Raw genomic sequence first — 15389 nt, 5'->3', positions numbered from 1 at the left:
AATTGTTTCTAAACAAGCAGAAGCTAAGAAGAGTTAAGTTACACATAATCCGTAAAGAATCAAAACATTTTTTTTCTTAATATTGTTAATGTGTGCAACTGTTTTTAAAGCGTTTTTTGAAAACTTATTTATTACCCATTCGTTAGATATTTAGTTCTGTTTGCTTATTTCCGGATATTTTGATCATATTCTACTGGTTTTCAGTAATAGCGTTAACGTATTGGCAATAACTGAATGTTTACATTTTCATTTTTCTTTTTTCGTCTTTCCTTCCGTATTCCGTCAAATTTGTGTTCTGATTTGTCCCCTTACTTTTCAGTATGATAATTCCTGTTATCTTGTGCAATGGATTGATAAAACAAATCTTATTAGAATTTTTTGACGCAATGTCATAGTATATAAAAGCATATCATAAAACTGGCATAATTTAAAAGATGAGCTTTAATGATCATCTACGCATTTATAACTATTTTACTTAGACGAATTAGTCAGTCAAATGTTTTTACGAGCTTCAATAAATATTCTGTTGCTTAGTCTTTTTATTAATGCGAATGCTGTAGTGAAGAATGATACAATTGTTTATAAAAGAGCTGTTTCTGTGTCTCTGGATGGATCCTGGGTAGCATATAATAGTAATAGAAGTAAGTTGGTAGATTAGTCTTTGAACTTTTACATGTCTATTAAAAAGTTTTGTTTATAAAGGCAAATACAGAAGAAACGTTACCACGCAAAAGAGAGGATGGGGGAAGAGAATTAATAGCATATAAAATTTTTATTGAAACCATGGTTAAGACTCAGATTCAAAATTGACCTCTCTGCATGGGCGCTCAAATGCAAAGTTGCAAGGGGGGGCTCAAATGTTTCCCCCGTGGTTTAGCTAGATATTTTCCCTATGGAAACTGATTACAGGACAGATTAGAGTCATTAAAATTTGACATTTTTAATAAGTTGTTCATTAATGGCTGGAGAAGAAATGTTTTTACATTTTTGCAAAGAAAATATTAAAACCAAGGAAGTTCTAATTTCAAGAGGGGGGGGGGAGACTCGAGCTTCCACTTGCCCGCCTATATAGGCGCATTTGCCTCTCTGCATAAAGTTTTAAACTTCCTTATCACTGACAGGTTTTTTTTTTTTTTTTTTTTTTTGAGCAATCACAAATTGCTTATTATTTTCATTTGAATGTCGTTCCTATGATTTTATTTACCCCCCGCCTTCCTCTGCAGCGCCACCGTCGACCGGCCCCTCCCGATGCTGCTCCTCTGGCAAACACCATCTCCAGGTTGCGTCTATATCCTACGCACACACGCATGCCTGCACACACGTGCACACATACACAAACACTTGCATATGTATACGCCTACACAAAGACACACGTCTGCACAACGACACACACGCCTACACATACACTCGTGATTGTGAAAAACATAATTTGGGTTTGAAATGCCAAAAATTCAAATTTTATCTTTTTTTTTTTTTGCTGATGAATCCCCTTCACAATTGCCAAAGTTTCAGTATCACACAATCTGTATTACATTGATAGCTCAAACTTAAGCCACAGGTGAGACTGAGTGATAGCTGCACTAATCTGCGTGTAATTTCGCATTACATTGTACAGATAAGTTGTTTTTAGGTGAGGTTAGATATGAAATAAAATAATAAGTTCAATGATCTTAGATAAACAGAAATATTAAATTGCAAAACCAAAGTCATTTTGATGTTGTAAGTTTCAGAAAGCCTTTGAGCCAGTATTCTGCTGCCTCAAAGATTTTCCTCCTCTCCTCTAACGCTCCCCATAACCTGCTAATATTTTTTATTCCTTGTTTGGTTGAAAATCCAGCAGTTCTTAAATTTCATCACCCTCCGTTTCTAAATTTGTTTTCTTGCCAAGATCGCTAGCTTCTTCAATCACGTCATTGATTCCATCAGGTTCTGGCTGCAATAGAGGTGTATCACTCAAATAAAAGACAAAGTTAACAAGATTTGAAAATGGCATTAGCTCCGGGTTTATGTGTAGGTTGAGTTATTACTGTTCTGCTTAAACTGATGGAAGGAATGAATTGAACCACAAAAAGTAGGTCTTGTACTATACAAGAAAAAGCAAATCTTTTTAAGTTCCTTGGCGATAAAAAAAAGTGTTCAACAAAGAATTGAATAAATACCTTTCCGCCTGAAAAATAAAAGAGTATAAAGCAAGGTATAAAGGCAGAAATTAGCAGGAAAGCTGCTAATGTTTATGAAAAAAAAAAAACTCTTTTTCAATACAAAAGAAGTGCGCTTATAGATGAAAAGACAAAAAGCAAAGAGGCAAAGCAACAAATAGCTAAAAAGTAAAAATAGTGGATTAATCAAAAGCACCTATTATGAAAACATTATGCAAACAATGTTCTAAAGCTTTTGCGTTGGTACAAAACCTGTGCTAGAAATAATCAGATTAGTATTGTTAGCATTTCTGTTGGTTACTTATTGTTTTATAATTTTCTCATATATGTTTGATTAATCTGCGAGTTGTAATTTTTAACTCACTGATGGTCTTGAACGTCTTGTCACGCCCTACAGAGCACATTTCAAAAGCATTTTACACTAAATTTTCTGATGCTAAATGTTCGTTGTCAAACCAAGGCCGTATCCAGAAAGGCCAAAAAAAATTTCGGGAGGGGCCCAGATTCACACATTGCCCTAACACATATACATATAGACACACATACACGAATAAAAATATTTAACATAGAAGATGTTTTTTGTCTTGATTTTTAATGTTTCCACTATTGGACTGTTGTAATTTTTATTTTGATTTCTTATTATATTTTTTAACAGGAGAGTGTCCCCTTAAGTTAGCTGTAGACCATCCATAATTTCAGGGGATCCAAAGGTTTCTCCACTATGAAATTTTTTGAAAAATCGATACAAAAATCTGTATTTTGAGGCCTTATGGGCTAATTGAGACTATAAAAATATGAAGAAAAATAGGCAAACAAAATCTCTATTTTAAAGTTATGCTTTCTTTTGCAAATCAAGATCAATCAAAATAAGAATTGCTTGCTCGTCAAATCGTTAACATTAATCGACATAGAAGAGAAATGAAAAGCACGTTGTCATTTGCTGATATCAGCTTTTAGTTTAGTTTGTTTCTGATCACTTCCCCAACACCCCCCCCCCCCCCCTTTTTTTAGCCTACTTTCCCAGTAAAAGTCAGAAAAAGAAGAAAAAAGCATGAAAGAAGGCTTAATGCATCTTAAAAATATCGCGAAAAACAAAAAAAAATTCAAAAATAAATAAAATAATTAAATAAATATCGAAAAATTAAAAATTGGAAAGTAGGGTATTGAGATAGGAAAAAATGTCTGTCTGTCTGTCTGTCCCCCCTAATAACTTTTGAATGAATAGTCCGATTCGAACAAACTTTTTTTTGTTCGAAAGATCTCGGCGAGGACACCTCATTCCCATATTTCACTTTTTGATTTGAACTATTTTTTGTTCAATTTTGAACAGTTCAAGAAAACTTAACATTAGCGCCTACGGGGAAATTCAAGGCAATTCCGAACTGTGAGGCGAATTTGCTTCAAACAAACTTTGTAGGAAAAAGCGTTTATGAAAAACTTGTATATAAATATCTTTTTGATTTGAACAATTTTCCGTTCAATTTTGAACAGTTCAAATCCCTTAACATTAGCGCCTACGGGGAAACTGAACCACTGAAAGTCAATGTAGATTCCGTACTTGAAAGCGGATTTACTTCAAACAAATTTTGTTGGAAATAGCTCTTGACGCCAAACTCCAGACTTCGACTCCAAGAATTTAGGGGCACTTGACTCTGACTCCTGTGCCTGATAATTAATCGGACTCCGACTTCCCGACTTCGACTCTGATTTCGTAGCTTTGGCAAAAATTTATACACGGAGGACAAATGACTGACTTCGATTCTTAGATATTCAACTCCGACTCCTTTACCCCAAAATGAGATTGACTCCGACTCTGACTCCGCAGCTATGGTTTTGACTGTGAAATAATTATTGTTGATCTGACTTGTTTTTATTTTTACGCTAAAGTTTTAATTTAGGTATTCAGTTTTCGGCAAATAAACTCGAAGTCATGTTTCTACATAAAGATATGCGCAGACGAATTTTTTTTTTTGTTGACAATGAAAATTATTTCTTTAAGTTGACATTTTATTGTTTTTATTTATTTTGGTAAGTGCATTAATTCACTTAAAAATTGTTTTTGGCAACAGGGGAAAAAGAAACGATTTTTTTGCGATATGATGTATTTATTTTAATGAGCTTATTAATTTTAATTATTATTTTTTCATTTTGGAAGCTGTTAAAGATTTTTTTAATGGAAAAAATTGTATTAGCTGCTTTGTTTAAAAGTTGCTGCTATTTTATTTGTTCGTTTTTTTACGCTTCTAAGTTTTTTTTAGATGAGTTAGGAATATTTTATTCCTAGAGATCAGCTTAAAGTATTTCAAAATTATGTTTGAAAACATTTGTGATTTTAGCTATTTTTGAGAATATTGATCAGGTATTAGAAAGTAGTATGGGTATACGGGAAAGTAGGCTCGTCTAGTTCTAGACAGAACTTCTTGTTATCAAATGTCCTACAGTATAAAAATTATATAAAATGGTTTAAAAGAAAAGGTGTAGAGATTCAGAAAATAAGAACGAAAGAGTAATATTCTATCGCCTTTTGGACAATTCATACTTTATTTTCTTGTTAAGAGTTCTTCAACTCTCTTGTTAAGAGAGTTGAAGAACTAAATTCCGAGAGTTTTTAAATCTTAAATAATTTTCAAAGACTCTAGAACAGTTTAAATTATTCAAATGACTTTATTTGCACTTTTCAGAAGTTAATTGCACAATCTTACAAAAATGATTGTAACTTTGTGAGACACACCCGTTTTAAGTTAGAAATAAATGTAACGAAATATTTCTCAGGACAAACATTTTTTTTTTCAATCACACATAGTGCAGAAAATGAAATAGGGTTGAGTAAGTGTTTTTTTTTCTCATGCTTAAGATATTAACAGTATGCAGTAGAAGTAAGATAAAAACAAGCAGTAAAAAAAAAACTTCCAAAATACTGAATTTGGTATTAAATAAATGGCAAAACATGAAACATATCAGTCACAAAAATGTATCTTAAAAAATATGCTACAAAAATGCGAGAATCATGATTTTAGATTTTTTACTCAGGATGTATCAAGAAGCTGAATTTGGCACATCTTGGTAACCACATACTAGCCTAATTGGAAACTAGGCGCCCGGCCCCTGGGGAGTTGGTGCAGTGTAAGTTTTGTAAGAGTTTTAGAGGGAGGAGGGCAGGGACGTGCACAGGGAGGAGAAGGGACACCTGTTGGCCCGAGCCTGAAGGGGGCCCAGCGTTTTTAAAACTAGAGGTGAAAATAGGGGTAAACAATATGGAGGGGGCCCAAAAAGTCATTTGTGACGGGTCCTAAAATTTCTGTGCACACCCCTGGAGGAGGGCAAGTCTACCAAACTGACAAGGGGGCCTGTCTTAGCCATGGACGACCCTGAATTGAATTGGGAAAGATAGCAAGAAGTCCTGATTAAAGATCTAAATTTCAAGTATGCTTTGCAGCTAATGAGAACTAGAATTTCTTTTTCTGTATTCCTTCAAATTTTCACTCGCTTAATAGTTACAAAATTAATAATAAAAAAATTAGTTATTTTCCTTTTCTAACATTAAAAATTAAAAAAAAAAATTCTGTTTTACGGTACAAAACATTTCAGGCCCCCCTCTGGATACGGCCCTGTATCAAATGGTCCAAGGTGCAGGGCAATAGCTAGGCATTGATAGAAGGTAGGGCACTTGAAATTACATGGCAAGTTCCTCAAAAAAAAAAATTTTCATGGGAAAGAATTTTACGCATCTAACTCATGACCCTCAGAGGGTCAAGCTTCTTGATTTTTTGCCTTGTTACTTTTGTCAGTGACCTGTTCATCCTTAAGCTCAGTTCTTTTGAAAAAATATTGAAAAGTGCGCTCCTTGTAATGCCTGAACACTTGTCTGCAGTAATCTGCAATTTGTGCTATTGAACTTGATTTCTTATTTCATTTTTTTAGTGCAAAGGTATTTATTCTATTCTCATATTGACTTGTGATACAGCATATCTGAATCGAGACTGATTTAGCCTTTCGACTTTAGTTTCAAATATTATGGGTACGTCCACCGTTACTCTTGTGACCATCAGAGAAAATTTGTGTGGTTATTTCCAATTATTATGTCACATTATACATTTAGGTTAAAATTCAGGATTATTTCAGAAAGTCATGTGTGTTTTGCTTAAAAAAACATATTTGAATTATAATTTAAGAAATTTTGCTTCCCTTGGGAGAAGATTAAACATTTGTTACTCTTGTGACCAATGGAAAAGGCAAATTTCAAATTTTAAGTTTGAGCTACAAGTCCTGTGAATTGTACAGGAATAATAGATTGAAATTCAGAGATTTACCAAAGGTATTATTGCTCTTGAAAAGGATAGTAGCAAAAAAGTTATCTGATTACAAGTTAACATATTGCACTTGCTTTTGTAAAAAACAGAGTGTTACTCTTGTGACGTTACTCTTGTGACAATTTGTCCAAAATAGTATTTCTGGACAAATGTAACATTTGATACACTTTTAAGACACTAAATTGATACGATACATTTATTTTCATATAATAGAACTTTTAAACATTTATTACATTTTAAGGCATGGAAAATTTAATAAATAATAAAACAATTATATTCTATAAAATCCTCGAGAGTTGATTAAGGTGGGAGCATCAGCGTTAGCTATAATTTGTTTTTTTTTTGTACCAAATACTGTGCTCATCAGGCTCAAACTTGAAAACTCCTTTTATTTTTGTTGGGACCAAACACTTAACCTGGTATTCTTCATTCATAACAGCAGTTATCATGCCATAAAAACATGCACCATCATATGTTAAAGATACCCATTGACCACATTGCAGCTTCTCATTCTTTGCTTCTGAGCTAAGTAAAACCTCACTGTCATCATCAGTATTGTCACTTTTTTCATCAATGTTTTCGGTATTAAATCTATATTTTATGAATGAGTGATGTTGCGGATAGGGCTTGTAGTGGATTGCATCGCGCCTTGCTTCAACAAAATGTATTTTTTGCGTGCCTTTCACACTTTTTACTTTTTCCCATTGAGGTGACACACGTTCTTTGGCTGTTTCGATTTCTTCGTTTGAAATGTGGATAACATTGACTTTTGTTTTTCCATCAACGATTTTTGTGAAGTCTGCAGCATTTCGTACAATTCCTTTTTTAGCACGTACTTCACCCCAAACGTATCTTTTAACAACAGCACCAATTCCATCAACAGCTCCTTTTCCATGCGCTGTTGAAAAGAATGTCCAACTAAGTTTGTTCAAATTGTAATCTGATTTAATCAAAGACATGTTAGAAAAATTGTATTTTTGTTTGAATTGTGCTGCACAAGCATCAGAAAAAATGCTTACATTTTTTACAGATGCGTTTCCTTTAAGGTAGTCTTCTAAAATTTTGCAAAGAAATGCATTTACAGAAAATCTATCATGTGTTATGTTATCAGAAACAATAGCATACGATTTCACTTGGCCACTTTCACACCATATGACTGCTGTAAAAACAGTAACTTGAGGATTTGACCAGTGTGCAGACTGGATCTCATCTTGATAAAGGCAGGTATAGTTTTCTGCAAAATCTACTTGCAACACAATACTTTCAGTATTTGTGTTGCTCTTTGCATACTGAAAATATGCCTGAGTTGAGGATTGAGTGAATAAATGAAGCAGAAAAGGGTACAATTGCTTTCTCAAATCATGTAAAGCATTAATGATGGTTTCAGTTACTTTTATCTTCTCAAAACGTCCAGCAATGCTTTTCCACTGAAAATAACTAATACGCTGTTCTTCATTTTGGATATCTACTTCTTTAAAAAGTATTTTTATATTATCTTCGCAAATCACACATTCAGAGTTCATACACTCAAATGAAGATGTATCACAACAAATAAAATCTATTAAATCCTTAGGTGATCCTACATTAAAGGTGGGTAATACTTCTGCTATTGCTTTGTAAATTTCTTCGAAATTTTCATGGTATCGACAAATACAGATGTTCTGGGGAATGCCTCTATATGGTTTTACAAAACTAGGTCTCATTGCTACAAATGATGATTTCCCAATCTTAATGTCAGGAAATGTGTCTTTAAATATTTGGAAAGCTTCCCTTATTGTGAATAATAAATACCGCCTAGGATTTATGGCATTGTTTTGATTCTTCTTACGCCGTACTAATGCAGCTTTAGCTGAAGGATCAACTCTACTTATATCATCTCGAAGATAAAAATCGGTTACTAATTTATGCGCTGTGCTAGTTAAACAAACATTAGCTTTAGGAACTGGGGTGGTTTTTAGAATTACACCAGATTTTTGAGCTAAATTTGTAATGATAGAAAGCTTCTTAGTAGGCGATCTTGGAAGTTTTCTTTCTATACTCTTTATCATTCTCCTTAAAGCTTGCGGAGTTAAAGATTTCTTTGTTTCATTACCATGTCTGACTTTTGCTAATTCTCTACTTTTTCTTTTCCTAAGCTTCGCCTTTTCTCTTGCCAAAGCCTTTTCAGATTCTGATATCAATCCTTTCACTTTATCATAATATGTTTTGTTTTGCTTCTTTCTCATCTTCAAATATTCTTTTTCATTTTTGTGCCTTTGCCTCCATAATTTCTGACGCTCTGCAGCATTTTTTCTCTTATTTTGAGCTATTTCCTCCATTGCAAACAGACTTCTTGTTGAAACCAAAATGAAATTTTAAGTAATGGTAACACTAAGAAGAAAGCAAACACCATGTGCATATTAAACTAAAAATGAATAAGTTGAGCTGTTTCACTAAACCTTATATATTTCATACATTCCAAATAAAACACAATTAGAAAGTATATGAAAATATATACTAATCAGGGGTCTGGCCAGAGGATATTTGGGTCCGTTAACGGACCCTTCACAAAAATCCGATCAACCAAAACGGACCTTTCACAAAATCCCGATCAAACAAAACGGACCTTTCACAAAATCCCGATCAAACAAAACGGACCCTTCACAAAATTCTGATAAACAAGATCGGATCTGTCGCAAATTGTTTATTGAAAGAGCAAATCTGAAAGCAAAATAACGCATATTTCTATGTATAAACCGATAATTTTTGGAACCTTTTTTTAAGTCAAATTAGAGGGATCAGCTTATACAAAATCGGCTAATTTTGAAAAAAAAAAAAAAAGAAAAGAAAAGAAAAAATCGGCACTCTTGCGATGCTCCTGCAAGCTACTGGCAAATAAATATAATGGTTGTTTGTTTTATCACAGCTAATTAGCAGCGGTGTTGTTGTAAACTTTTCTGAAAAGGCATTGGTAAGCACTTTTCTCCGCTCATGATTTAATAAACAATAATAATATATATCTGCGAAATGAACTTAGAACTGCAAAGGGATAGTAAGGGTGAGGAAAAAATATGATCGCTTCAGATAGGGTTACCAACTTCAAAACTATCACCACTTAGCGTCTGGCGTTGAACCTTTATAATGACTTGATTAGAAAATATTCTCATCATTTTGTCGGCTTGTCAATATTAGCGTTTTTACGGTGCGGTGCGATGTTTAATTGTTATTTTGGGAGAAAATTATATGGGTTTTGATTTTTCGATGCTAACAAGGATGATTAACTTTAAATAAACTCTTTTAATTACCGTTTTTTTTTTCTTTAGATGCCTACATTTTGAAAAATGCAATCTTTTAACATCCGATATGGGAATCATATTTTGTTCTTTTTTCAACCTAACTTCGCTTTATTAGGATTCAAATAAATGAAAAGTCTCTTTATTTCTGTTAGAACTCTCATTTCAAGTTTTTAAAGCAAAATTCCATTTTCTATTATGAGTCAAAAATTAAAATGCTGAATAAATGGTTTATTTTATTTTATTATTTTTTTTTTGGGGGGGGGGGGGATCAACTGTGCTCACAGATATTAATGATATGTTATCATAGGACTCGAAAATGCAATTTTAAAATAATTTTATCAAAAATATTTCTTTTACAAGCCGTTTTTATACTTTTGATGCCTTCACTTTGAGAATTGCGATCTCTTTGCATCCGCTATGGGAATCCGATTTTTCGAATTTTTGATGATTATTACGCTTTGTTAAGAGGTAAACAATTGAAATATCTTTTTATTTTTGTTAAAATCACGGAATTTATAAGTTTTAAACGAAATTCTGTGCTTTTTAAGAGTGTCTTGGGTCAAAGAGTTGAATGCTGAACCCTATTCTGAGTTTTGTTTTATTTATTTATAATTTTGTTACCATTATTTTAAATACTGTACAGAAATATATCTACGTAGTATAATTTAACATAATGCAGAATGGTAGATAAATATTGATACTTGAAAGAGCAATGCCGCCCCCCCCCCCCCCCCCCGCCAAATATCAGGAAAAAAATCCAGAATGATTTTCTCGTCATAGAAGAGAAAAACACTCAACTTTAAGTTTAATTGATGCAGTTTGTGCCATCCCTAAATTCTAAAATTTTGTTTTAACAAAAAAAAAAAAAAAGATTTTTTTTTTTTTTTTTTTTTTTTTGCGAAATTTTTTCATTTTTCACAAAATTAATTCATTTTTCACAAAATTATTTGACTTTTCACAAAAAACGGACCCTGTGAAAAATCCTGGACAGACCCCTGCTAATAGCATAATTAAAAGTATAATGTGTTTGAAGAATTGATCCACTGATGAAGTATAATTAAGAATTAATCACCTTGATTAAGTGTCTAATTAAATACTTCAGAATTATTCTGATCAGAAAGATATTTACTCAACTTGAAGGATTGTTGTTTATTTTTATTTTGATCTTATTTATTTGATTTCATTTTAGTATTACTTAGAATTAGAAGTCAACCTACTGAGAACAAAATGTTACTCTTGTGACAGTAAAATGTTACTCTTGTGACATCACCCCAGAGCTTAATCTATGGATTAAAAAAATGAAATATTTAGTGTAAAATGTGTCTGATATTAACAAATCAGAAAATATGAAGTTTGAAGTGAAAATTTTAAAAAGTTTTTTCAAAATTAAAGCTTTGATACATTTTTGTTACTCTTGTGACATGCATGTATTGACTACTAATTAAGCACTTGAAATTAGCTATTAATTAATAATAAAAATGTTTTAACTACATACATATGATAAATAAGATTATACTCTATTAAATTAAATGCAAAGTATCTATTTTTTTTGAAAAAAGGGAGATCCTTAGTCAGTTTTACAAAATCAACATTTTAAGCCTTAGTGGAAATAAAATTGAGTGATCTTAATTCCCATTAAATTTTCGTTGTATATTTATCTATGTGGAAATTTAAGTTACATTTTCAGTAACATCAATTTCTGAGGATTAAAATGGTGTATAACACTTGAGGTTTCATGAAAAAAAAAATTTGTGAAAAAAGGTTCAATTGCTGTGGACGTACCCTTATTTATTATTTTTACTTTATGTTAACCATATTTGATGGAATATGCATGTTATTATACTGTTCCAATGATCCTGATTACCATGAACAACTCGTTCAAATGTAAAATTTCTTTGCTAGTCATATTTTATATGGACATTCTAGCATTTCAGGTTTTCTAGGTAATTTTGGTATGTAATGTGTCGCTTACAGAAAAAATCATTCATTTTGATTAAGTTAATAAAACTACTTTGTATGTATTTAATTGGGAAAAAATACATTAATATTTAAAAGCTTACTCATTTTGTTTTACTTTGCTAGGTATTGTCGTTTCAGCTGTTGTTCCTGGCTCCATCTATACTGATTTATGGCGAAATAAGTTAATTGATGATCCATATTTTAGAAAAAATGACGTATTATACAAATGGATTGGCACTGAAAATTGGACTTTTTTCAAAAAATTCAATGGTAATATAGTGAAAACTATAATCAGCATGTAAATATTGTTTGTTTCCTTTTCTTTAGCATAGCATATTAAAACCAATTTTTATTATGAAACTGTACCTGTAATCCTATTTCTTGATATTTTTCAAGCTATTTATCTCCGTTATTGAAACAAACTTTTCTCCACAAACACCCCACCTCTTAAGCTTTTAGCCTTTGATGTGAAACTAACCAACTAGCAATTTGTTGCTGTTCGTGCTTTTATTATTACAGTAGAAGGTCTTTGAAGCCAACCTATAAGTAAGGCAGAATTGTCTATTGCAAACGGCACAACCTCCCTGAAGTAAACATTGACTTTTGTAATTCAGAAATCCCTATATTCTATATTGTAAAAGTTACAACATTCTCTCGAACAAAATTTCAGATAAATTTCCTCTTTTCTCTTCAGAATTGAAGGCTTTTAAAATAAAAATTATGCATAAATACTATAAAATTTTTCTTTTAAAGAGTGAAATTAGTACCATATTTTCCTGTGTATTATCCGCAGGCAGCCTATAATTTGCAGGTCTTTAAATCAGCCGGAAGGAAAAAAAACTTCATATAATCGGCGGCGGCGTATAATCTGTGGAAAATAATGATGGAATGAAAAAAATAAAGTTTGAATTTAACATACCATTTGAGCAACTAAACTAAAAATGTGAAAAGGTAATTACTTTGAAGACATAATCAAAATTAATCTGAAATATAATCTAAAATATAATGATTTCTTCTTGAAATCATGATTATAGTAATACTATAATCATGATATAGTAGAATAATTACTTGAAAAACAAAGAGTCAAGAGAAAGGAGAGCAAACAGTCTAATCTTGTGCAAATGGCTCCTTCCTTCACTGTATTCTTGTTTATTTTACATGGCTGTACAAGAGGAACATTCAAGCAATGTAAAATAACCAACATACAGACAGGTAGCGAGAAAGAGCATGCAAGCTTTGTAAAATAAACAACATGCAGTCGGCGTACGATCTCTATTGGTGAATCCTTCTGTAAATATTGAGGTTCAATGCATTGATGTTAAGAAAAAAAAAATCCACAGGTAATACATGGCAGCATATAATCCACACCTGATAAACTTTGACTTTTTTAACAGATAAGCCACGGATTATATGCAGGAATGTGATAATGAGATGAATACAAAGATTGTTGATCAGGTTACCAAAGTGTAGTAAGCAAGCAAGCAGAGTTATACAAAGTTAGACAAAGAGATATCAGATTTTCCTCTACAACATGAAAAACTTATTTCTGAATTTCAGTGAATAACATTAAGTTTGAGAATTTTAAATTCTTGAGGTTTTAAATTATTCTTATGTGGAAACAATTATGTGCAATGTTGATGCATTACAAATATCATTGGATTGGTTTGGGTCTAGCTAATGGATCTGTGAAATTATCTATTTGGTACCTAAATACATAAGACACAAAGCTTCTGACCTCAATGTGTGAGTTATGAAGATTTTCTGCCAAGGTGGGCTCCAATCAATTTCATCACCAATGCCCCCGTCCATTACCTTATCCTCTACAGTTTACATAATCATGAACGGGGCCCCTCCAAGACTAGGTCCCTAGGTTCCTACTAGGCTTGATATACCCACTCGGAGGCCCTGTATTCTACTGCATCATTGAATTCAATCTTTTCTTTTTGAATTGAAGTTTTGAGTTTTATTTACAGAGCAAAATTTTTCATTCATCTCTTTTATAAATCAAATACCAGTATTGCTTTCTTCTTGAACCCTGATTTTTTTTTTCTTTTGTTTGAAAACAAAATATATATTTTTATTATTTTTATAAAATTTATTAGCATAGTTGTCAACTGATAACCATCGCTGAGTCAAGTTAAGTCTTTCTGCAGTTGCAATTTGTATGTTTTTCAGTATTGAGTTTTTATAGTCTTTTATTAATACAAACATTCAACAGGAGTGCCCCCTCCTCCCTTAAGAGCAAGGGCGCACCCTCCCAAGCAGGGGCGCTGACTTGCAAAAATTATTGGAGGGGGGCGGGGCGGACATCACCGGGGGCTTAGGGGGTTATGTAATTCCTCGGACGTCCCCCCACCCCAAATAAATGTCAGATTTTTGTACCTTGAAAATGCCATTGATTTAAGCATTTCTGCCTTAGTCCTGGCTTTAGGGTGGTAACTTACTACAAAATACCTTAGTTTTGCCATCAATCTTTGAGTTGAACTGCACCATTGTTGTGGTCGCTCATCTGGTTTGCTAATTCTGCATTAGCTACCAGTTTGTTGGGCTCTCTTGGCTCCCTTAAGAGATTTTTCGCCTCCAGCTCATGTGATTCCTATTTCGGGCTGATGAGTGCTAAAAAGCACGAAAATGCAGTCCTTGGATGGAATAGCTGAGCTGGTGGTGTATTTTAAGTATTTCTGCCTTAGCCCTGGCTTTAGGCCGGTAACTTACTACAAAATATTTAACATGATTTTAAATATCTTGTTTTTTTAGATTAAAGGGAAAATCTTCGCAGTAAAGGTGCACAAAAGGATTTTTGCTCAAATAGTGATTATCAGGGCCGACAAGAAGCCATGTCAGCCTAGTAGGAAACTAGGAGCCGGGCTCGGAATCAGAGTAGTATAAGTTTTATTGAGGGTGGGGTACCAAACTAACAAAAGGCATTTAAAATTTGATGACCTCTTGAAAAAATTAGATTGATTCCTAATGTACTCATTTTGATCATTATGATTTTTATTCTGTAAGTACATTTTTTTATTTGTTTTTTAAAGACTTGTGGATATTTATTTGTTTACTTCTTTGTTTACTTTAGTTGAATGTCATCTCTTGCAGAAGAAAAGAATAAGTTTGGTTTTCAATGGTCTTGACACAGTTAGCAAAGTATTTCTAAATGACAAATTAATTGGTTCTTCAAATAATATGTTTGTGCGTTATGTCTTTGATGTCAAGTCTACCCTAAAGGTAATTTAAAAAAAAAAAATTCTATTTTCAATAAGGATAATATTTTATGCTGCTTCAAAATAACTAATTTACATACACACAGCGAATGCTTCCCTCGAACAAAAAAAGAGGCGGGAAGCTTTCAGATAAAGGCCATTTTAATTCAATTAAAAGCATTTTTGAATAGAAATTTTGTTATTGAAAGAAGGCTTCTGAGACATTTTTAGTATGCTATATGCAGCATGCAAAACCCTAGTATTTTCAATAGTGCTTATACTTTTTTTTAATAAGTAAGAGAATTAATTGTTTTGTTCAAAAGCTTATGCTAAAAGCTTTAATAAATAAATAAATAAATAAAAAACACCTAATTTTTATATTCAAGTGAAATTTTATTGGATAACAAGAACGAGGCAGGTTTGTTTGAATGTTTAGCTTTCGGAATAAAAAAAGTTTGCTTTTGTGATGAAGATTTGTAAGAACTT

At 32.5% G+C, this 15389-nt stretch overlaps 1 protein-coding gene across 1 annotated transcript in view; it reads left to right on the top strand.

Annotated features, from left to right (window-relative positions):
- Positions 1 to 123: 123 nt before the first annotated feature.
- Positions 124 to 15389, top strand: part of LOC129225529 (beta-mannosidase-like) — a 38277-nt gene continuing 23011 nt past the window's right edge. The window contains exons 1-3 of the mRNA XM_054859961.1: positions 124 to 641; positions 11827 to 11973; positions 14780 to 14928. Coding sequence (XP_054715936.1) covers positions 497 to 641; positions 11827 to 11973; positions 14780 to 14928 — 441 coding nt within the window. The 5' untranslated portion in view covers positions 124 to 496. The remainder of the gene's footprint in view (positions 642 to 11826; positions 11974 to 14779; positions 14929 to 15389) is intronic.

The sequence above is a fragment of the Uloborus diversus genome, chromosome 7, assembly GCF_026930045.1.
Source record: "Uloborus diversus isolate 005 chromosome 7, Udiv.v.3.1, whole genome shotgun sequence".
Taxonomy (NCBI): domain Eukaryota; kingdom Metazoa; phylum Arthropoda; class Arachnida; order Araneae; family Uloboridae; genus Uloborus; species Uloborus diversus.
Note: the sequence above shows the minus strand (reverse complement) of the source record. Positions and strands in the feature narration are given on the sequence as shown.